Raw genomic sequence first — 24,043 nt, 5'->3', positions numbered from 1 at the left:
TATGGGCGCCCCCTCCCCTTTAAGTTTAAAACACTTGAATGCCTTAGAGCATGTACTTGAAATTTGGCAGGGAGGTCATGCTGATGCCAGAAATGTGCTTTTTGCAGTCGTTGTGAAAGTTCCCAGACTTGGCCAAGCTGTAAACCTTCAAAAATCTGAGTGCCTAACCTGAGTTACCTGGTTCCAAATTTACTGAAGTGCTGAATGCTTATAATTGCAACTGAAGTCAAGAAACGTGTTTTGAACACATGAACTGCTATAAAAATAAGTATTCAGGAAAAAATTAGAGCTTAGGTGTTTTAAATTGGGAACCTGAAGATAGGGAACACTTGACAATTCTGGCTTTATACTCTGGCTCAACTCTGCATCTGTAAAATAGGGACAATATTACCACTTAATCTCAGAGAGGCATATAAGGCATTCTGTGGGTATGTCTCTACTTCAATCTGGAGGTATAATTTCCATCTTGAGAGACATACCGATGCCAGCTCTCATCAAGCTAGTACACTCTGAACAGAAATACAGCCACGGTGGCACGAGTGGCTACCCCTCCAAGATGATAGCCACCTGCAGGTGTGTCTAACTCCTCAAGCCACGGCAGCTACATTTTCTTATTTTTATCATGGGTATATCTCCTCAAACCAGAAGTTTCACCTCAGTCTCAAAAGATAGCTATACCCACTATGGTGAGAGAAACCCCCATGATGAAATTATTAATTTTATATTCAACGTGGGGCTTGGATTGTGTGCATTAAATAATGCAATATAAGGGATAAAAATAAATAGTGAAAGTAACCGTTTGCCAAGTTCACTGAATGAGGCAGAGGTCCTGTGGAAAACTGTCACTAATTACACAATCACATACTATCAATGCATACACACAAGGGGGCCAAATAAAGGTTGCATGGGAAACCTTAAGTCTGGCAGTAAACGCTTGATGTGCAGCCTTAAAATGATCTTTTAAAACAAAGTACATTTTTAAAAAGTGTGATTTAAAACTAACTCAGCAAAATTCTCTCCTCCATCCTGGTTTGTTATTTAGTCTTGTAAAATGAAATTATCTGAAATATGAAAAATCCCAATAGACTGACAGAAGTGAAATTGTACAAGCTCTTCGGAAAAAAGTTCATTAACAAACATCTCTCACCTATGAAAGAACTAAAATTCAAAACCACCCTCAGGAGCATTTTATTCTGAGACATACACTGCAATGAGTGCAAGGTATGCAGAAATTAAGAAAAAAGAAAATCCCTGTACAAGGAATAAGATCAACAGTATTAGAAGTCTAGTAGCGTTCTGATGAGCATTTAGATGTCCATGAGTCATGTAACTGTACTGGCTCTTCCTTCTTTTTCAGTTTTTGCAATTTCCATTTTCTTCAGTGAAAAAATATCTAAAATAAAATTACTGTACAGATGGGGAATACAGGCATTGTAATCTGAAAAACAGAGAAGTAGGACCAATCAATATGAAAATTCTCCACAGATAAGAGATTAAAAAGAGTGTACATGCATTTGTGTCTAAAAAGGGTTCTGCCATAGCATTGCAGAATTCAATTAGCCACTGGGATAAATTACTTTTTGGAAGAACGTAAAATCTTCAGTTTATTTATTATCGATAATCATAGTAAGTAAGGGTAATTAGATTGCATCTGATCTTTGCTAGGATTAACTGGCTACATTGAAAAGAAGTCTAAGAACAAGTGGCTAATCAATAAGCACTAATAATGCTCTACCAATTTTCACACACACACACACACACACACACACACACACACACACGCCCCCACCCCCCTTTGGTCTTCAGCCTTCCGTGGACCAGCTCCCATGGCATCGGCAGTATCCCTGGCTACCATCCCACACAAGGAATTCAGTCCATATGCCTCAGATACCAAGAGAAACATGTTCAGAGAGAACATCAATCTCCCTATATACAGAAGCTGGTGCTTTGAAAACTATCATGTAGAAGTTAGGTTAGACATTCCCCTATCTTCTGATTTGAATGATAATGAAACAAAGGTACAATTTATTATCCCTTAATTTTTATTTAAAGAATTTGGTTTGCACAATATGTATTTACTTTTAAATAACCTCTATTAGCCTTTCAGCAAGTACATTGTTTTTCCCCAACTTAAAACTCTTAGCAGAGATAAATATTTATTAAGTAGAATTTTTGTTTGGTAATATTTGTTTACTGAAGGTAAACTGCAAGAAAAGGTAAAGCATCTAAGGAAGAGTTATTTTGATAGCCATAATATATATTAAAAAGGGAAATTATTGAATACTGAATGCTATATGTGTACAGATCAGCACAACATTTCTAATAAGACCCACAGACTCTTTCCAACTTACTTGCAGTAACACAAGTTCAGCAAAAATAGGCCCCAGACATTTGTCTTCCTAATATTGGCAAGATTTTTGAAAAAAGTGACTATAGAGCTGAAAATTTAGATTTGATTCTTACCTTATTTACTGAGTCTTTGTTGCTACTATTGTTCCATTTTGAGCAGCTGCAGTAGGTATAAGAACATTCAGATCAGGAGCATCAAAAAAGTATGCCTACATTATTAGATGGGAGTAAGAGTGAATTAGAAACAAGACACAACTTCACCTTGACATGTTCATTTTCACAAGTTATATTTTACGCAGGTACAGTTTTAGCATTTAGGCAAATTTTAGCTCTTTTCAAAAAGTCACACATTGTTAATTCAAAGGGTTTCTGTGGAAGGATCTTGATGTCAGTTTATTTGGTTGCTTGTAATTTTACTGTTGGAGAAGAAAAGAAAAATACCCACCACACAGAAGCCCCATTGAACTTCCGCTGGAGATTGCTGGTGAAATCCTGGCCCCTCTGAAGTCAATGGCAAAACTCCTATTGACTTCATTGGAGCCAGGATTATAACCTCCATACGTTGTAATTTGCATTGTACTGAATTTATGTACTTTGGAAGGCTAAAGGTTTAACAGACCTTCTTGGGTTTGAACCTGTGGTGCAAAGAATCTAGCTATTTCAAACCTGAAGTCTGGATGATGCCTCCTCAGCTTTGTACAAAAGGGGGAACAAAACTAGAAGTAGTTTATGTTCTCTTCATTACACTTAGCACTAGGTTTTCCTGTTTTTCTACTGGACCTAGTTAGTTTACAGAGATAGCAAGTTTTTATCTTACACATAATTAGAAATTACAAAGCTAAGTAATATGTACAAAAACACTATATACACTGAACATTTTATCATCTTTAAAAGAATAACCTTTATACTTACCTGAATTAGATGTTAATTGCATATGATACAGATTAATGCTTTAAAAGGTTGCTGTCATAAATACAAGGGATACTTAAGACTGCTATATGAGGAACAATTTATGCTAAAAATGGAACCATCATTGCTAATTTTATGTAGAAACTCTAGGAGAGAGATCTACAAAAAATTTTGTGCTATGTTTGAATATTCATGCTTGTCACATGTATTGAGTTTTTTTAGAACAGCATCCTTATGTTTATGCTTTGCAATTATCAAGAGATCTGCTAAAACAAAAAGCTCCACAAACCCCCTTGATTTTAATATAAAGCTGTTATTGTACAAATTGATTTAATGCAAATAATATATATCTTAGATGCTAAGAAAGAACATTATCATACCAAACAACCAATAGCAAGCAGGGCATGAAGAAGTACAACAGTCACCATAGTAGCCAGTGCAATCCTTCGGTTATCGTCTCTAACAGCAGGCCAAAATGTCATTACTAAAACTGACCCCGAAAGGCACAGAGCAAACATTACCAAGATCCATCGTACAGCTTTTTGTGGAATAATCCACAAAATCTGTTTAAAAAAAGAGAGAGAAAAGGCCTTATTAAATATCAAGGTATATTTATTTAAGTCACTGTTTATAGCATAACAGCTCCATATATCACATCCATTCATCAGAACTGTTAGCAGGTACTATTCACGCTTCATTTGGCACCAAAACATAAAGGCTTCTATCACCCAAGCTCAGAGGAGACTCTCCATTAGCTGTATCAGTACCAATGCTTACTAGCTGGAACCAGTGAAATAACTGTAATAAATAAGATTACAGTGAGAGCACTTTAATAAGAGTTCCACTGGTTTGAAAGAATTTACCAGTCCCCGAGATATTCTCTAAAATGAAGAATTCTAGTGTAAGTGGTAAAAATCCGTTGACATTTTTTAGGTTGCCAACTCTATGTCCTGTAGGCTGCAGCCACTGAAGGAACACATCACACAGATAAGCAGGTCTAGTATTCCATCTAACAGAGATAAATGGCATAAATACACAATAGGCAGCCTGTTACATAATTTAAGGAGTTAGAGTACTCATGTCTCACAGGATACACATATGAATGTCATGTACTTTCCAGCCAATCTTTTCATTTGGAAGGTAAAAACATATACCAGCCAACATAGCCATGTAAACTTTCCATTCAGACAACATTTAAATAAAAACTCTTGAGATTTTTCAGAATACATTGGATGATGCTCTTTAGGCCATACTTACAGCTGTTGGAATATAAATAAAGAGTGAATAGCCATAGACACACACTATCTCAAGAAACGAGTAGGAGACGATGTTCATAACTTTGCTATTTCTCCACATAAGGAATCCCCAGAGAGCCAGAGGAACCAGCCAAGCATAAGCATAGATAGCTGTTGCAGCTATGGACACTGTAAAGAGACAATAAAGAGATTTAGTAACACTAAACACCATCATTAATTGAATTTTTTGCTTCAAATTAAAGTGCTACTAGGAACAACTAAGATTACTTTAAGGAACAATGGCAACTTTTGCATTTATGTCTTTTTTTTCCTTCTTTTTCTTTTTAAAAAGCCTACCACTATTATAAATTAGTGCTTAAGATTATAGGGGAAAGGTTATTTTTCTGTTTTCAATGTTTTTATTTTGACTATATAAAAATGACATCAGTTTCAGTATTTTCTGTGGGTACTCAATTTGCCATTTGTGTGGAACCGTGGAAAGAAAAACCCACTTAAAAAATTAGAAAAAGAATATTAAGGACCACTGGGAGGAGAGCTCAGAAGGTGTAATATCTGAAGCTACTTTTAACTCATTTATTTTAAATTGACAGTATTCCTTTAAATATGTCATGCATTTAAAACAAGTGTTCTTTTATAGGTATTGCATTCTCTTTCACAATATAAATGAGAGCCAAAGGACAGGCAATTGCTTCCCCACTCTCTAACTTCATTAGAGCAACACATAATGATTAAGCTTTCTTTACTGATTTTGTATCCCATCATGAAGTAGGAACTTCAAGCCCTTTGTTAAGTGGCCTGAGTGATTATTACTGTATGATCTGCTGAAATTCTAAATAACTTCTTACATGAACACTATCTATCAAGAGATGTCTATACACCTACAACTTTAATTATTTTTGCATCTCTCTGGAAGTGGAAAGAGACAGTTATCAAAAAGTTATGATAAAGCAAAGCTATGACTTCTACATACAGATTTGTTAAAAAAAAAAAAACACCTAAGAGATAAGGAAACAAGAATGAGAACTACTTACACACCTTTTCTGAACTCCGGAACATACCGGTATGCAGGTTTACCCAGATGGATGAAGAAATTTGAAAGATTACCACTAATAGCAATGGCAAAGACTAATGTGGCACATATCCAAAATGGACCTTAAATGGAAACAAATCAATTTAACAACAAGGTAGTTCTACTGCGCCCCACCCTTGTACTAATTTTAACAAAAGAATGAATTTCAATAATGTAGCTATTAAATAAGGTTAATGTTACAATTGGTACACACCATAAAGATCTGGATTGCTGCGTATATATAGTCTTACGAAGTTTTTTCCTGGTATTGGGAAAACTGAGCCTTTTATTCTGTCTAGGACCTAGGAAAAAAATACAATCATGTTACTGAAAACAAGAAAATGCACTACGAAATAACTATAAAGCATCTACAAATATTAGTCCACAGTTAAAACTGTTAAACCGCTGTAATTCCCTTTGTGTGAAGTAAGATCTAATATGAAGAACAATTACAAACCTGATATGTATCCACATCAAAGAAAGTCTGGTAGTATTCAAATGTCCAGAAGGGGGCACTTTTCTTCTGTCCTGCAAGTAACTTGTAAATAGGAAAGATAATTCAATAGAAATTATTACAATCATCCAATTTACTTAGTAAGTCATTTAATGCCCAGTAATATTACTTACACCATAGTTAGAAATAATTCTCTTACTTCCCATTATTCTCTCTCTTTCTTTCTTTCTCTGGTATTTGTTAACAACAGAAGATATTTTCTATGGGGTTGCATACTCTAGATGTGCAAATAGTTTTGAAATTCCTACTTCCTTTTTGGTCAGGAGGTTTACAAGTAATATAACTTCCATTAATAATTAAGTGTCTTGTTCAACTAGCCTTTCAAGTCTAAAAACCTCAACCCCACCCCTTATGCTGTATTACCACCAAGTCTCTTGAAGTCAACTACATCTGAGCTTCTTCCAGTCGCCACCTTATAATAGGTGTAAGTGGGAATTAAAGTATGTACTTCCATCAGAACTGACAGAGCCACCAAAGAAGTTCCCTGCTCCTTCCTGATAAAAGTGTTGACTGTTGTAAAAGATATTTAGATACTTCATGTTGATGGGGGCATTATAAAAATGTGTTATTATTACCTCAGTTTTATCTGAGTCATCAGTCCCCAGTAACTCATCATCCTCCTCTCTCCTAGAGTCTTGCAGAAGGCCATACTGATTCTTGGGGTTTTCACTAGGCTCATCAATACTTATTGTGGTGGCATCTGGGTTTCCTGCCAGCAAGTTAGATGCATCATCAAATTCTGAAAATAAGCACATTACAACAAAGGTGATTTTCAAGGTTTAAAAAAAAAAAAAAAGCTTCATTTTAAGACTGATATATCATCAATCCTTAGGCCTTGTCTACACTAAAGTTTAGTTGATGCAAGTTACACCAACAATGCAAAACCACTATAATTACATTGCTTGTGTATGTTCACACAACGCTTCTTCTGTCAGGAGAGCGGATCCCTAGTTGATGCTCTAGGGACTGACAGAGAGAACGAGAGAGAGCAGTACACTGTGGGTACCTATCCCACTGTGCTATTCGCTACCTTCTGCAGCTAGGAGTTGTGGGAAGACAGAGTGGATTGCAGTGCAACATGGGTATGGGCTCAACAGCCCATGATGCAGTTTTTTCTGTCCCATCATTCCATGGGCTTCCGATTGCGTTTCACACCATTTTTCAACAGCTCCTGCAGAGTAATTAGGCACTTCAACATTTCCGTTTGCTCCTCCATCACTTTTATCAGCCACTTCTGGCCGATTAAAATTGCTCCTGGCTCTCCCTCCTGTCCTGCGTATTATATAATTTTCATTTACAGTCTCTCTCGACGCCCTGTGTTCTTGTTTTTCGGTGTCTAAGGATTGGAGCACCTCTCAAAACAGGTCTTTCTTGCTCCTCCTCACCCACTCCGCCAGTGCATAGGGGGTTCTCCTGAAGGCGTCTACAGAAGCGCAAGAAACAATAAACAGAAGCGTGATTGTTAGTGCACTCACAGCATCGAATCATGACAGCATCATATCAGGATAGTAAAATACACCTCTTTTAAAATACAAATCAGTTTCTCACTGTCCCTTGGCAAGAACATAGCTAAGGGAACACCCTAAACATGGTGAGTTCAGCCAGGGGTGAGGGTGAAAGGGGGGCACTAAAGATAGGGCAAAGGATCTAGGTGGTTTTTTAAGGGGATCACTGCAAATGACTAGGGACAAAATTGTAAATTCTGCCACCATTTTCTACAGGAGTGGGGGGGTCACTGAAACCAATACCTCACTCCTGAAAGCAAGCAAGAATGCAAGGGTACATCTCCTGCAGGCATGTGGCTTCAGACCTGGTCCCTATGCTGGTTGCCTGTTTGCCACTTTGGTCCCTACACAAGTGATTGACAATTACAGTGGGAAAGTTTCCTACAATGGGGGAAGGAATAAAGTAGCTCTGCCAAGGAACCTTCAGCAGAGGATTGGCGAGTACCTCCAGGAAAGTTTCCCAGAGATCTCGCTGGAGGATTCTCATGAAATCTTGGTGTGCATTAACACATGGATCCGCCCTACTGCGTAGCTGCACAGGGGAATGTGAAGCACACACAGACACAGCTAGTTGTGTATATTTCTATCCCTTAACTCACTTCTAGCATATAACAAAGCAAAGGACAGCTATACCTCATATAGCTGAGCAGCATCAACTCAGAAAGATCACTTACCAGAGCTCCTCTCTCCTGCATCATGTGTGCCAGAGATGGAGTGCTGGGACTGGCCACTGTACAGGACAGCCCGTCGCCTGTCACATCTCATCCTCCAACTCAACCTCCTTGTCCACCACTTCATTTTCAGGGTTGAATCCAGTCTAATGTCTCCAGCCCCCCAGAAGCGTCCATGGGGCTCTTGGTGATGCAGGTGGGTTCGCCGCCAAGGATGGCATCCAGCTCCCTATAGAAGCAGGTCTTCAGAGCAGCATCTGAGCAACAGTTTGATTCCCTTGCCTTTTGGTACATCTGCCTCAGCTCCTTTATCTTTGCACGGCACTGATGGGTGTCTCGTTTGTAGCCCTTATCCAACATGTCACAAAGTTCCTATGGCTGGAGTGGAGCTGGGACTGCACAGCCTCCTCTCCCCACAGCGCCAGCAGATCCAACAACTCAAGTGTGCTCCAAGCGGGAAAGTGTTTGCTGCGTGGAGCCACCATGGTCAGCTGCGAATATGCGATGTGAGCTCTCCATGCCAAGCGAACAGGAAGTGGAATTTCAAAAATTCCCAGACCTTTAAAGGGGGAGAGGCAGACACTTGTGTATCTGGGTACAAGGCAGTGGAGTTTGAACTGCTGACCAGAGCAGTCAGGATGGGCACTGTGGAACACCTCCTGGAGGCCATTTACAGTGACATAACCAAGTGCAGTGATTACATTGACAATTTTATTGTTAAAACTTTTGTCGCTCAGGGGTGTGAAAAAACGTCCCCCCCCCCGAACAACAAAAGTTTTAATGATGAAAAGCACTGGTGTGAACAGCGCTTCGTCAGTGGGAGCCATGCTCCTGGCAACAAAGCTATCACCCCTCGGTGCAGATGGTTTTATTCTGTCGCTGGGAGAGCGCTCTCCCAGAGATAAAAAGCGGCTACACAGCGCACCTTACAACAGCGCAGCTGCAGTGGCAGAGCCGCACCATTGTAAGATGTGCGGAGTATACATAGCCTTTGTCAATACAACTTTGTTTCTACACCTCTCGCTGAGGTGGTTTTATTTTGTTGGCAAAGCAAGAGAGTTTGTTGGTGGAAGGAGCACTGTAGTGTATAAACCTCCACTGTTTTGTCGATGAAAACTGACTTTTGTCCACAAAACTCTGTAGTGTAGACAAGGCCTTAGGGTTCATGTTACTAGCGTGGGCATGCCCAGTGTGAATGGTTTCCTAAAGCCTCAACTAGCTCAGGTTAAGCTGGGTGCTCGTTCAGTTAATGGAGTGCTGTGCCTTCTCTCCAACTAGTCTGCCTTCTGGTGTGCTAACTATATTTCACAGACTTAGCTCCCCATCCTTCAGTCAGAGTCACTGGACAGACCTTTATATCCACAACCAGTCAAGTGGGGCCCTGCACTGGTGCAGGCAGCTGCCTGTGCAGAACTGATTTATGATTAGATAGCCTTAGCCCTCAAAGATATCTGACTTAGAAATAACTTTATCTTTAAAAATAAGTTTGACACTATGTCCATTTCAAGGTCTGATCCTATGTATAGGTGAGAACGTTCTCATCTCTGCACCCACTGAGCCAGTTCTGCTCTGCTTCAGCTCCGAATTTACATGGGTATAACCAATGTTTTCAGTCAAGATAGAAATAACATTTAATCACCTAAGTTCTTTGAGATGTTCATCTAAAAAGATGCTATGCAAGAGTGAAACAGTTAAAGACATTATTTGTGTAAACTTGTGTTACTTAAACTCACATTCACAGGGAACCAAAGCAAAGGCTGAAAGCACTTTAAAAGAATCAATTACTGTCACTTGTTCATTTTTCTTAACATGAAAGTTTTGGCCCAAGTGTAACTTGACAATTTACCTTGAAACTTTAAATCATCCACAGTCGCCATTCATTCGCTAGACTCTAGAATGAGTATTCAGAACTTTAAAATATCTGAATAGCAGATCAAAAGTTAAACATCTAAAATGAAAAATAAGTGACTGAAAATATTTTTAAATGCAGTTTTTCTCTCACTACATTGATGAAACAGGTATTTGTAGCTTCCCCCTCTCTTCAGCATGAATAGTATAGGTAGGGTATTAAGATTTCCTGCAAAAACATAGAAGTTTAGATATTACAATGTCATTATACTCAGGCATATAAGGAGATTTAAAGCTAGTTCTGATGTTTGTGGTAATGAAGATCCAATACCAGAGTAAGGGTTTATCCCTAACATCCTGTCCAAATACCACTTTGGCTAGTTACGTTTTCCTTTCTTTTCCTCCTATTGTAGTTAATATTAACGTGATATTCTTCATTTCTTGTCCTAACCTGTTGTACAATGTTCCTGTGCACAATTAGATAGTTTCACCCCAGAAAAGGTGTATTTCCATGGTGGGCACACATATTTCAGCTACCTCATAGGAGTGTTATAGAGTGCAATTCATTTCTGGAGTACGTATGCAGATGCTCAACTAAGAAATATAGAAATTATTGAACAGCTGGAGGGGGACACTCAGGGGGCAGTTTCCATCCTTTCCAAGGGTCCCTGCATCTTCAGGCTGGCCCTAAGCCACGAGCAGCAGCCAGCGCTGCAGGGACAGACAGGCAGCTCCCACGGGAGGCTCGGGACTGGCCATAGTCCCTCCTGGGCTCGTCACACACGGGGGACGTATTGCCCGTTCGCCCTATGTCAGGCGGGGGTGAGTCTGGCAAGGATCCCGGAACATCTCCGGGGAGCGGCTCCTCCGTGCGGGAGACAAAGGGGGGGGGAGGAGACGGGGGTAGCTCCCCTACTAGCATCCCCCGAAATGCACCCGCCGGGGGAGGCGAGGAAGGACCTGGGCACAGGGGAAAGGGAAGAGCCCCTGGACCCCCAGCCCAGCCCGCCGACCCGGCCTTTGCCCCGCCCCGGCCCGGGCCTGCCCTGCGCGCGCCAGCAGGGGGAGGCTCTCCGCGGCCCGCAAGAAGCCGGCCCAGGGCTCTCACCTGGCGGGGCCGAGCGGCTCCTGAGGCAGCGGCGGCGGCCTCCAAGAGCTCGGCCGGGCGTTGAGGAGATAAGCGGAAGGAACCGAGGCCACCGCGACGGAGCGGTGTTGCTGGAAGCGAGGAACTAACGGCTCCGCCCTGTCACAGAGACAGGAGCCCCTGGGCGGCGCCAGCCAATCAAGAGCTCAGCTACTCCCTTTCCCCCGCCTCTCCTCCGAAACAGGCCGGAGCCCCGTTGGAAACGCCGGCCAATCAGGAGCTCAGCTCTCCGCTCGCTCTCCTTCTTAAAGCGGTAGTGCATGCTACGGGGAGGGGATTAGTAGGAGCCGCCTGTCTGCCTGCGCCGTCCACCTACGCGGGCAGTACCTGGCGGCGTGCTCGGCAGCTGCGACCAGCACGAGCTGGGCAAGTCACCTCCCCCCCAGCTCATGCCAGCAGCACCTTTACATACACGTACAAAGCCTCAGCCCGTTGCTGCTTCACAGCTCACACAGTACAACTCCTTTAAGAATTTTTACAGATTAAAATAAAAAAAGGAGGGGGGGGGAATGTTTCTGGAATCGCTTCACTTGTAAAGTCAGAGAGTCAGGATTTGATTTTATTTATTTGGTGAGTAGGGGCAGGAGGGAAGGAGTAACAGGGCAGGGGAGATTCAAGCAATAGTCCTGATGTTTTTGTAAGCTTCAAAACATGCTTAAAATAGGTTTTTTGGAAATCTATGTAGCGTTTCCAGAATGCAAGGATCTACTGGGGTGAACTGCATAACTCATGTTGATAAATTTTGTATACCACACTGACATATATAAATACATCTTTCTTTCAGGAATTATGTTGAAAGGGTTCGTAGCAGAAAGGGTTAAGTCTTTAATGACAATATCAGGGATTACAGAATGTTTGCTGAACATATAGAGCCTTTATTGATTAATGAGCTAATGTTTGTACAGTGCTTTGAAAATGTAAACTGTTTTATAAGAGCTAAGGCAGCTGGCCCCAAACCTGGAAATTTATTCATGTACTTAACGTTAAGCACAAGTAGTCCCAGTGACTTCAGTGGGATTACCTATGTGAGTAAAATAAAGCAAGTGCTTATTTTCAAGATTGGGTCCCAAGTTATTATAACCTTTATTCTGCCAGAAAAGCATCCAGTATGTAAGTCAGTCCTCTTATTTGTAATGCATGAATGCATTTGGGAATAAGCCTTAAATGTGCATTAATACAATTAACAGTAATAAAACATTCTTTATTGCAATTAACATCCTGATTTATTTTCAAGATACACAGTGTAGTAGTGGACTATATTCTGTTCTCATTCACACCCTGTGCACTGACATGAGTGGGACTGTGAGAGGGTAGAATGTGCCCAGACACGTGGACGACTTTCCAGCCACTATTCTCTTAGACGCAGCCTCATTTCCCCTCCTCCATTACCTTTGCTCCAGCTCGCTTACACTGTTTCCCTTTGGAAGCAGGCTGTCTGCCTCTGACAAAATGTTCAGAATCAGGGTCATTATACAGAAGACCTTGATTCTTTTGTATGTATCTCTGTGTGTTGCTGTTGGTAAAATGCTGATGATATTGTTCCCGGAAATGATGAAAAGATATATTCTAAAACAGGGGCAAAAGAGCAGCATAGGCATCAATCCAAAGTTCAGCTATGAGAATTGGGGTCCGACTTTCTTCAGCTTGAAATATTTACTCTTTGTTTTGAAAGTGAAGTGGAAAAAGCTGGAAGATGAAGCATTTGAAGGACATAATGCTCCCAACACCCCCGTGGCAGACTTCAGAGATGAAATGCATCACATCCTGGACTTTATGCAAGGTCAGTACAATCATCCAAATAAGTTGAGTCCTCATGGTTAGGATGGTAAATTAAATAGACCATTATATTCTAACTGTTTGAGACATGATGTCTGGCGATTGGGAGACTAAGTGATGGTTAGAGGGTTCAATTACAGAATCTGCAAGGCAGTTTAGATTAAAAGTAACTATCTTCAGAGGGATTTGTTAAGTAGAAAATAATATATCACATTCTAACACTGGAGTTTCTCAACCATGTACACAATCTGGTGGTTTTAGAGAAAATCTATGTTTGTCTTTGCTACTGCACTGTTACAGTTTTCTAATGCATACAGCTATTAAATTTGTGGCCTACTGTCATGGATGTTGTGGGGAAACATTTATTGAAAACCAATACAATAACCTGTCATGGTGAAAGAAGAGGCAAATATAACCAGAACCATGTACTTAATATATTTTGTATACTGTTATGCACAAGTGGAGAAAGCCTGTACACCACCATCATTAATCAGATTAAAGTCCAGAAAATGGATGATGTTTGTTACAAAATAATGCTGAGCGAGAAAAATTTGGTTTGTACTTTGTCCTCCACTTTTGATCTTTGTAGCACACATTCTTAATCATTAACCTGCATGCTCTAGTATCCAGTATATTAACCAGGGCTTAAAACCCCCAAAAAACACAATTTCAAAATTGATATAGCATGGTTTGCAAATCAGAAAGGTATATGAGCAATGTATTAGGAAGTGGGTCCAAGATTAGACCTTTTCAGAGTGGGATAAAAGGATACCATCAGATTTTGAAATTAAGCACAGCCAATAAGGAGATCGTGCACACTTTCAGATTACATTATATGACTCTGGACTAAAATAGATGTTTTTAAGTCCTTGGAAGCACTCTTAAATCAAAAGGAGTACTTGTGGCACCTTAGAGACTAACAAATTTATTTGAGCATAAGCTTTCGTGAGCTACAGCTCACTTCATCGGATGCATCGATGAAGTGAGCTGTAGCTCACGAAAGCTTATGCTCAAATAAATTGGTTAGTCTCTAAGGTGCCACAAGTATTCCTTTTCTTTTTGCGAATACAGACTAACATGGCTGCTACTCTGAAACCACTCTTAAATCAAGGTCCTGCAAACACAAGAAAGTGTTCTTGTAAATATTTGTGCAGAAGCTTTTTGTTAGGTCCATGCATAAGTGTTTGCGGGATCTGGCCCTTAAGCACTAAGCAATCTGGGCCAGGAAACATTTACTTCTGTGGCTTGTACAGAAGTTATTTAATAAATAATAACAACAAATAATTAGAGTTCTGCCTGGACAAGAAAATTGCTGAATCACATTAAAAGCATGAAAGCCTGGGATACATTATCAAAAATATGGTTAAAGTTTTCCCATCTGGATGTCTATAACTATGCACCTATAACAAAATGTAGACATCTAAATAAAAAGGAACTGATTTTCAGAATCTCTACCTTCTCCTGACATCAGCTAGAGCTGTGAGAACACAACATTTCTGAAAAATCAAGACAGTTGTAATTAGGTGCCTACAAATGTATTTGAGAGCCTAAATTTAGGCCTTCAGGTTTGAAAATTTGGACCTTCATGGGGTTTATTCGTTAAGGAACATGCAGAATATATTTTAAAGTACCTTCATACTAATTTGCAGTACAGTAGCATTTAGAGACCTCAGCTGAGATTGAGAGCCCATTGTTCTAGTTGCTGTACATACATTTAGTAAAACAGAGTTCCGCCACCCCAAAATGCTTACAGTTTAAGGCTTGGATCCTGCAATGAACTCCATTTAGGCAGATGCCTGCACCTGTATGGAGCCCCATTGACTCCATCGAGACTTTGTGTGGGTATAGGAGTCTGCCTTCATAAAACTTATTGTAGGATTGGGGTCTGAATAAACCAGACAGGGCCAGGGTAGGAGAAGGAAAGCATTGCTATGCCTATTTTACATACTGATACTGAGGTACAGAGAAACTAATGGCCTGATTTTCAGAAGAGCTCAGCACCTTTGAAAAATCAGGTGATCAGTGACTTTGCCCAAGATAATACAGGAGGTGTGTCAAAGGCTAAGAATGGAGCCCAGATTTGAGCCCAGGCCTTAACCCTAACGCTGTCCTTTCTCGCATCACCCAATTAACATGATACTTAAAAATCGTTTCATGTCTGTTACAGACAACAGGCCTTTAGTCCTGAATTTTGGAAGCTGCACCTGACCTTCATTTCTTTTCAAATTCAGCGAGTTCAACAAGCTTGTTGAAGATTTTAACTGCATAGCAGATTTCCTTATAATCTATATTGAAGAAGCTCATGCAACAGGTACAGTATAGAAAGCAAAACATTTAAATGTATGATGAAGCATAAGATATGGATCCTTCTGTCCGAATCATGGTAGGGGGAAGGGCTCAACCACTCTGGAGCTTACTTCTGGTTTATGTTTTATATTCCTAAAAGTTCATGCTTCAGGGTTTCAGTCGGCCACCCACAGGGGTCAGGAAGGAATATGTTTCCCCCAGTATAGTCTGTGTTTTTTTTAAATCTCCTGCCTCTAAAGCGTCAGAGATGGTCAAAGCTGGAGATGAAACATTAGATGAGGATGGCCAGGGCACCGACCAGTCTCTCTCTCTCTCAGGGTTTAGCTGGCTAACTCTTACTCACAAGCTCAGGGTCTAAATGATCACTCTGTGGGGTCAGGAAGGAATTTTCCACCAGGTCAGGCTGGCGGTGACCTTGGGGGAAGGGGTTGCCTTCCCTGCAACATGTGGGTGTGGGTCACTTGCCAGGATTATCTAGGTATCTATCACTTAATCATTTCCCAGCCACTGCAGGGGTTTGAGGCACTGGTGCACCTGCATCTCTCCTATTCTCTGCCTGTGGCACATAATTTAGTCACCTCTGGGCTCTAAATCTTTCGTCTTATTTTGGTTGTTGGGTTTAGTGTCCGGGTGCTGGGTGGTGTTGGTGGCCAGTTATATACAGGAGGTCAGAGTACATGATCTGGTCCTTCCTTCTGGCCTTAAACTCTATGACTCAATAATAAAGTCTATTTGAGAGAAGAATGAAACTGCAAACAGGATGGAAAAAATCTACTGAAATTCAAAGTAACAGTGTCAATGTGAAGAACCAGTTTTGGGCCCTAATCCTGCAATCACTTGTGCACATGCTTAAACTTTACACATAAGTTGTTCAGTCGAAAATAATATGAAGATACCCATGTGTAAAGTTGAGCACATGTAAGTCTTTTCTAGATTTGGGCCCTGATCTTAGTCTGCATATAAGCAGTGGTGAGCTGGAGCCGGTTCGCACCAGTTCGTGCGAACCAGTTGTTAAATTTTGAAGCTGGTTTAGAACCGGTTGTTAAAGGGGTTCGGTAAACTGCGGCCCACAGGACTGTCCTGTCCGTGCCGCCTGAGGTCTCAGCTGGGGAGGCTCCCCTGAGAATTTCTACTCACCCGGCGGCCCTGCGGCCCTTCGGTGGCACTTTGGCGGCAGGTCCTTCCGTCGCTCCAGGTCTTCGGCGGCACTTCGGCGTCGGGCCCTTCAGTGCCACCGAAGACCCGGAGCGACTGAAGGAACTAGTTCTTCAGGTTCTGGCAGCTCATCACTGCATATAAGCACATCAGAACGGCCATACTGGATCAGAGCAGCAGTCCATCTAGCCCAGTATACTGTCTTCCAACAGTGGACAGTGCCAGATGCTTCAAAGGGAAAGAAGAGAACAGGGCAATTTCGAATGAGCCATCCCGTTGTCCAGTCCCAGCTTCTGGCAGTTGGAAATATAGAGACACCTGGAGCATGAGATAATAGCCATTGATGGACCTATCATCCATAAACTTACCTAATGCTTTTTTTAACTCAGTTTTAGTTTTGGCTTTCACAACATCCAATGGCAACTAGTTGCACAGGTTGACTGCATTGTGTGAAGTACTTCTTTGTGTTTGTTTTAAACCATCTGCATATTAAGTTCATCAGATGACCCCCAGTTCTTGTGCTATGTGAAGAGGTAAATCATTTCCTTATTCACTTTCTCCACACCATTCATGATGCTATAGATTTCTTATCATATTCCCCCTTAGTTGTCTCTTCCAAGATGAACGGTCCCAGAATTTTTAATCTCTCCTCTTATGGAAGTTGTTCCATATTCATAATTTTTGTTGCTCTTCTCTGTACCTTTTTCAATTTTATCTTTTTTGACCAGAACTGCCCACAGTATTCAGTATGGGTGTACCACAGATTTATATAGTGTCATTATGATATTTTCTGTCTTATTATCTATCCCTTTACTAATGATCCTAACATTCTGTTAGCTTTTTTGACTGCCACTGCACCTTGAGCAGCTGTTTTCAGAGAACTACCCACAATGACTCCAAGATCTCTTTCTTGAGTGGGAACAGCTAATTTAGATCCCATCATTAAGTATGTGGAGTTGAAATTACATTTTTCAATGTGCATTATTTTGCAGTTATCAGCACTGAATTTCATCTTCCATTTTGTTGCCCAGCTATCCGGTTTAGTGAGATCCCTTTGTATTCGCAATCAGCTTTGGATTTACCTATCTTGAATAATTTTCTATCTCACTGCTCACCCCTTTTTCCAGATTATTTGTGAATATGTTGAACAACACTGGTCCCTGTACAGATACTTGGGGGACCCCGCTCTTTACGTTGACATTCTGAAAAATGACCATTTATTCCTACCCTTTGTTTCCTGGCTTTTAACCAGTTATTGATCCATGAGAGGACCTTCTCTCTTATCCCAGGACTGCTTACTTTGCTTAAGAGCCGTTGATGTGCGACCTTGTCAAAGGCTTTCTGAAAGTCCAGGTACACTATATTCACTGGCTCACTCTTGTCCACATGCTAGTTAACACCCTCAAAGAATTCTAATAGATTAGTGAGGCATGATTACCCTCTACGAAAAATGTGTTGACTCATTCCCAACATATTGTGTTTATCTGTGTGATAATTCTGTTCTTTGCTATTGTTTAAATCAATTTGCCTGGTACTGAAGTTAGGCTTAATGGCCTGTAATTTCCAGGATCACCACTGGAGCTTTTTTAATAATCAGCATCACATTAGCTACCCTCAAGTCATCTGGTACAGATGCTGATTTAAGCTATATGGTACAGACCACAGTTAGTATTTCTGCAATTTCATATTTGAGTTCTTTCAGAACTCTTGGGTGATTACCATCTGGTCCTGGTGCCTTACTGCTGTTTACTTTATTGTGTCTTTAGCTAGTTGCTCTTCAAATTCTTTCTTGGCCTGCCTAATTATGCTTTTACATTTGACTTGCCAGTTTATGGTCTTTTCTATTTTACTCAGTAGGATTTAACTTCTAAATTTTAAAGGATGCCTTTTTGCCTCTAACCACCTCTTTTACTCTGCTGTTTAGCCAGAGTGGCATTTTTTTGGTCCTCTGTTCTTTTGGGAGGGAGTGCTCTACATTTAGTTTGAGCCTCTCTTGTGATGTTTTTAAATAGTTTCCATGCAATTTATAGGCATTTCACCCCGAGACTGTTCCTTTTAACTTCCATTTAACTAGCTTCCTAATTTTTGTGTGGTTCCCCTTTTTGAAGTTAAATGCTACTGTCGTGGGTTTCTTTGGCAATTTCCCCCCTGTGAGGATGTTAAATTTAATTATATTATGGTCATTATTACTAAGCAGTTCAGCTGTATTCACCTCTTGGACCAGATCCTGTGCTCCACTCAGAACTAAAGCAAGAATGGCCTCTCCTCTTATTGGTTCCATAACAAACTGCTCCAAGAAGCAGTCATTTATGATGTCTAGACATTTTACCTCTGGATCCTGTCTTGACGTGACATATACCCAGTCAACAGAAGGATCGTTGACATCTCCCATTACTGTTAAAAAAAATATTTGGGGCCTTGTCTAGACTAGGAAGTCAACACGTTAGTTTTTAGAAGTCCATCATAGACAAGGCACACTCCTTTAACATGTGTGAAAGGGAAGACTTTAGGCTTTAATTTAAGCAGTTTAGCACATATTAATTAAAAATATGTACTGCTTTGTCCACACTACAATTTTAGCTAAAACCACACCATTTATCCAGGCTAGAGAAGGCCTTGCAGAACACAATCTCTCCACTCTACTAACATTCTAACAATGTGCCCCCTTCCTATGTCTATTAAATAGTTGTGGAACAGCTGAAAATGACTTATTCTCTAGTTTTTAAAAAAGCTTGCTTATGTTACCCATTTTACATTTGAAATATTTAAATAGTATTTACACAATACCAATTTGAAGGAATAAAATGATGTGTGTGGGTTAGCAATTGTTTGTATAGTAATGAGAAAGACAGACTAACTTAGTTTTCAGAATCAGTTTAAAATTTCTAAGTAACATACTCCACTTCCAGAGATCTGAAATCTGTTACTAGAGGACCAGAAACAGCAGTGAGTAGCAGCCAGTCAGTGGAATTGTTAGAACTCCTGTGTACTGATGGCTATCAGTTGGAAACTATATAAACACCAAAAAGAAAAGGAGGACTTGTGGCCCTTAGAGATTAACAAATTTATCTGAGCATAAGCTTTTGTGAGCTACAGCTCACTTCATTGGATGCATGCAGTGGAAAATACAGTGGGGAGATTTTATATACAAAGAGAACATGAAACAATGGGTGTTACCGTACATACTGTAACAAGAGTGATCAGGTAAGGTGAGCTATTACCAGCAGGAGAGCGGGGGAAGGGGAGAATCTTTTTTAGTGATAATCAAGGTGAGCCATTTCCAGCAGTTGACAAGAATGTGTGAGGAACAGTGGTGGGGGAGTGGGGGGAAATAAACATGGGGAAATAGTTTTACCTTCTGTAATGACACATCCACTCCCAGTCTCTATTCAAGCCTAAGTTAATTGTATCCAGTTTGCAAATTAATTCCAATTCAGCAGTCTCTCCTTGGAGTCTGTTTTTGAAGTTTTTTTGTTCACGAATTGCAACTTTTAGGTCTGTAATCGTGTGACCAAAGAGATTGAAGTGTTCTCCAACTGGTTTTTGAATGTTATAATTCTTGACATCTGATTTGTGTCCATTTATTCTTTTACGTAGAGACTGTCCCGTTTGGCCAACATACATGGCAGAGGGGCATTGCTGGCACATGATGGCATATATCACATTGGTAAATGTGCAGGTGAATGAGCCTCTGACAGTGTGGCTGATGTGATTGGGCCCTATGATGGTGTCCCCTGAATAGATATGTGGACACAGTTGGCAACGGGCTTTGTTGCAAGGATAGGTTCCTGGGTTGGTGTTTTTGTTGTGTGGTGTGTGGTTACTGGGGAGTGGTTGCTGGGGAGTATTTGCTTCAGGTTTGGGGGCTGTCTGTAAGCAAGGACTGGCCTGTCTCCTAAGATCTGTGAGAGTGATGGGTCATCCTTCAGGATAGGTTGTAGATCCTTGATGATGTGTTGGAGAGGTTTTAGTTGGGGGCTGAAAGTGATGGCTAGTGGCGTTCTGTTATTTTCTTTGTTGGGCCTGTCCTGTAGTAGGTAACTTCTGGATACTTTTCTGGCTCTGTCAATCTGTTTCTTCATTTCAGCAGGTGGGTATTGCAGTTGTAAGAATGCTTGATAGAGCTCTTGTAGGTGTTTGTCTCTGTCGGAGGGGTTAGAGCAAATGCGGTTGTATCGTAGAGCTTGGCTGTAGACAATGGATCATGTGGTGTGGTCTGGATGAAAGTTGGAGGCATGTAGGTAAGTATAGCGGTCAGTAGGTTTCCGGTATAGGGTGGTGTTTATGTGACCATCGCTTATTAGCACCGTAATGTCCAGGAAGTGGATCTCTTGTGTGGACTGGTCCAGGCTGAGGTTGATGGTGGGATGGAGATTGTTGAAATGATGGTGGAATTCCTCAAGCGCTTCTTTTCCATGGATCCAGATGATGAAGATGTCATCAATGTAGCGCAAGTAGAGTAGGGGCATTAGGGGACAAGAGCTGAGGAAGCGTTGTTCTAAGTCAGCCATAAAAATGTTGGCATGCTGTGGGGCCATGCGGGTACCCATAGCAGTGCCGCTGATTTGAAGGTATACATTGTCCCCAAATGTGAAATAGTTATGGGTGAGGACAAAGCCACAAAGTTCAGCCACCAGGTTTGCCGTGACATTATCGGGGATACTGTTCCTGGCGGCTTGTAGTCCATCTTTGTGTGGAATGTTGGTGTAGGGGGCTTCTACATCCATAATGGCTAGGATGGTGTTTTCAGGAAGATCACCGATGGATTGTAGTTTCAGAAACAGAAGACTGCTGAATTGGAATTAATTTGCAAACTGGATACAATTAACTTAGGCTTGAATAAAGACTGGGAGTGGATGTGTCATTACATAAAGTAAAACTATTTCCCCCACCCACCCACTGTTCCTCACACGTTCTTGTCAACTGCTGGAAATGGCCCACCTTGATTATCACTACAAAAGGTTCCCCCGCCCCCACCGCTCTCCTGCTGGTAATAGCTCACCTTACCTGATCACTCTTGTTACAGTGTGTATGGTAACACCCATTGTTTCATGTTCTCTGTGTACATAAAATCTCCCCACTGTATTTTCCACTGCATGCATCTGATGAAGTGAGCTGTAGCTCACGAAAGCTTATGCTCAAATAAATTTGTTAGTCTCTAAGGTGCCACAAGTACTCTTTTTCTTTTTGCGGATACAGACTAACACGGCTGCTACTCTGAAACCTGTATATACACACCATATTTCAAATTGTACCTACAGCGTCACTGGGGCAATAAATCTTCTGAAATCTAAGTATTTTAACTCAGAAGTTATGTGAAAAAAAATTAATTCCCTCTGTCACAGGTGTTACAATTTAACACTTTATACTGGTTAACAAATCCCTATGTGGTTATATCGGATACTCACACAGCTAGAACTTCCAGATAATGAGACGCCACCTTTCATTATAAGTCTACCATACATACACAGAGAGAGAGACAGAGAGAGAGAGAGAGAGTGAGTTTCACTTTTATATCTATATCTATCTATATAAGGTGCATATTATCATCCCTATTTTATAGATGGGGAAACTGAGGCATAGATAAATGAAGGCCTGCATGTTTGGAAGGGTCCACTTATCTTGAGTACCCAACTTGACAACCCTATGCTCTCATTTTCAAAAGTGCTGAGCACTCACAGAATCCCATTTATCTCAGTGGGAGTTGTCAGTGTTCAAGCTCTGATCAATATCTGGTTCTGTAGGTCTCAAGCTGGGCTCCAAAAAATTGAAGCCTCCCAAAATTATGCTGACAGTTATGAAAAATAGGGTAAAGTGACTTACTCCAGAGTCAATGGCAGAGTGGTATGAGAACTCAAAGTTTCCCACTTACCGTCTCCTTTATGAAAGGCTTGATACACTGGGTAGGCATGTGTAACCCTCCCTTGCTGTCAATCTCTGAGGGAGGCCACGCCTCTTTGCTACAACTGCCTTCCTGTAAGTTTAAACATTTTGCAATTTCTTTGGTTACTCATGTTATTAACTTAGCTATTGTAATTATATCATATATAGATTAGTGTGCATAATATTACAGGCAGGGCTAGTAGCCCTGCCTGTTGTTGAGTTTCTCTAACACTTCCCCTTATAAACTATTTTTCAGTTGCTCATAACTTTGCCAAACTATCTATTTGGGCTGAAATTTTCCATGCTGGGTGTCTTCTCTCAGGCTGGTGGTTTTTTTAAATTTCAGAAAAATGCTTCAGCTGTTTCCAAGAACAAGGCTAGGAAAAAAATATATATTTTGCCCCTATTAAAAAATTCAGCAATCTTTTCTTTAGACAGATTTAGTAGAGACTTGAAATTTGGCAAAGGGTGGCTTTTGTGTGAGGGATATACCTTTTGCCATCCCTGTGAAAATCCACCCAACTTTGGCCAAGTTATAAACCTTTTAAAAAAAAAAAAAAATCACAGTTTGCACATGCTCAATAGAGACTTCTTAGATTTTCAGCAGCTACATTTCTGAAGATCCTTTCTGAAGTGGGCATGTTCCAGCCTGCGGCTGAGCAAGACTTTCCCTGCAAATGCAGCTCCGGGCTGCGGAGACTCATGCTGGGTTTGAGCACCTAAGCAGAGCAGGGGGATGGTGTCTCCTGTGCTCTCAATGGTATGTGATCATGTAAATGAAAACTGTATCATAATGCATATGCTCGAGCGGTCTGAATTAAGGTTGCACAGGCAATCCTAATTCTGGCATTTCTTCATTTCTGAGTGCTTGACTTTGCAACCTTGATAACGTTCTATTAACTTGATTTTTGGGGCATGTGTACACACAATATATAATCACTCTCCCCTCTCTTTTTTTTTTTTTTGGAAGATGGATGGGCTTTTGAAAACAACATTGTTATTAAAAATCACCGAAACCTTCAAGATCGAAAAAAGGCTGCACAATTTCTTTTGAAAGAGAATCCTTTATGCCCAGTGGTTTTAGATACTATGGAAAACCTGAGCAGTTCAAAATACGCAGCTCTGCCAGAAAGACTTTATCTGGTGCAAGGAGGAAAGGTTGTCTATAAGGTAATGAACTCTGAACACATTACAGTGTGGTTTTAACTTTTAAAAATAGCCATGTAATATCCCATAGCATATTTGATGGACAAATGATTAACATTTTTCATTGTGTTCCATTTCTAATAACGTTACAGTTATCTTTAGGCACATTGTTCATTGAATAATGATTAGCAACAAAAAAGTCTTGGCACTGATGTATATTTTTTATGTATGTCTTGGCTCTGCCTCAGTATTTATGTTGTCCTTCCTAAAGAGACAAAGTGAAAGCCTACTCAGCACAGGGCTGGAAACAAAGAAACCCTACATTCTAACTCCAGCTGTTTCCCCAACTTGTTGGCTGGCCTTAACCTCTGCATAAAAGTCTACCCATGTATAAAACGAGGACAATAATACTTACCTAGCTCACAAGGCTGTTTCGAAGCTTGAGTTAATATTTGTATAGTATTTATAGATATAAAGTGCTAATTATTATCTGGTAGCTGGAGACCAT

At 40.7% G+C, this 24,043-nt stretch overlaps 2 protein-coding genes across 7 annotated transcripts in view; one reads left to right on the top strand and one right to left on the bottom strand.

Moving 5' to 3' along the window:
- Positions 1 to 1,172: 1,172 nt before the first annotated feature.
- Positions 1,173 to 10,350, bottom strand: YIPF1 (Yip1 domain family member 1). Of its 3 annotated transcripts, none has more exons than XM_027824612.3 (11): positions 10,120 to 10,350; positions 8,277 to 8,832; positions 7,128 to 7,520; positions 6,673 to 6,836; positions 6,041 to 6,121; positions 5,798 to 5,885; positions 5,550 to 5,666; positions 4,516 to 4,682; positions 3,639 to 3,821; positions 2,464 to 2,558; positions 1,173 to 1,438 (listed from the first exon to the last, which is right to left on the bottom strand). In XM_027824612.3, the coding sequence occupies exons 3-10, from the start codon at positions 7,222 to 7,224 to the stop codon at positions 2,469 to 2,471; spliced, it is 987 nt and encodes a 328-aa protein (XP_027680413.2). In that variant the 5' UTR covers positions 7,225 to 7,520; positions 8,277 to 8,832; positions 10,120 to 10,350; the 3' UTR covers positions 1,173 to 1,438; positions 2,464 to 2,468. The 3 variants fall into 3 exon arrangements, with proteins under 3 accessions (XP_027680413.2, XP_043376991.1, XP_037762023.1); XM_043521056.1 differs by having other exon boundaries at positions 3,684 to 3,821; XM_037906095.2 differs by lacking the exons at positions 7,128 to 7,520; positions 8,277 to 8,832.
- A 2,253-nt stretch (positions 10,351 to 12,603) lies between these two features.
- DIO1 (iodothyronine deiodinase 1) overlaps positions 12,604 to 24,043 on the top strand; it is a 13,873-nt gene continuing 2,433 nt past the window's right edge. The window contains exons 1-4 of one of the 4 annotated variants that reach the window (XR_006283320.1): positions 12,605 to 13,048; positions 15,212 to 15,355; positions 22,986 to 23,149; positions 23,360 to 23,414. Coding sequence is in view for 3 of the 4 variants with exons in the window: in XM_007062185.4 (XP_007062247.2) it covers positions 12,718 to 13,048; positions 15,212 to 15,355; positions 23,360 to 23,559 (675 nt within the window). In the remaining variant the exon portion in view is untranslated. Of the gene's footprint in view, positions 13,049 to 15,211; positions 15,356 to 22,985; positions 23,150 to 23,359; positions 23,560 to 24,043 lie in introns of those variants that run through there. The other 3 variants (XM_007062185.4, XM_027824609.3, XM_043521061.1) reach the window with 3 other exon arrangements.

The sequence above is a fragment of the Chelonia mydas genome, chromosome 8 (assembly GCF_015237465.2).
Source record: "Chelonia mydas isolate rCheMyd1 chromosome 8, rCheMyd1.pri.v2, whole genome shotgun sequence".
NCBI classification, from domain to species: Eukaryota; Metazoa; Chordata; order Testudines; family Cheloniidae; genus Chelonia; species Chelonia mydas.
The sequence above is the reverse complement of the archived record's forward strand: the minus strand, read 5'-3'. Positions and strand labels throughout refer to the sequence as shown.

Bases quoted from the DNA above. Each gene is read 5' to 3' on its own strand.
- YIPF1 (XM_027824612.3), bottom strand. From the start codon at position 7,224: ATGATGGGACAGAAAAAACTGCATCATGGGCTGTTGAGCCCATACCCA. The intron at 4,683-5,549 runs GTGTGTAAGTAG...GTCTCTTTACAG, and splicing joins TGTTCCGGAGTTCAGAAAAG to TGTCCATAGCTGCAACAGCT. The intron at 3,822-4,515 runs GTAAGTATGGCC...TTTTTTAAACAG, and splicing joins TTATTTATATTCCAACAGCT to ATTTTGTGGATTATTCCACA.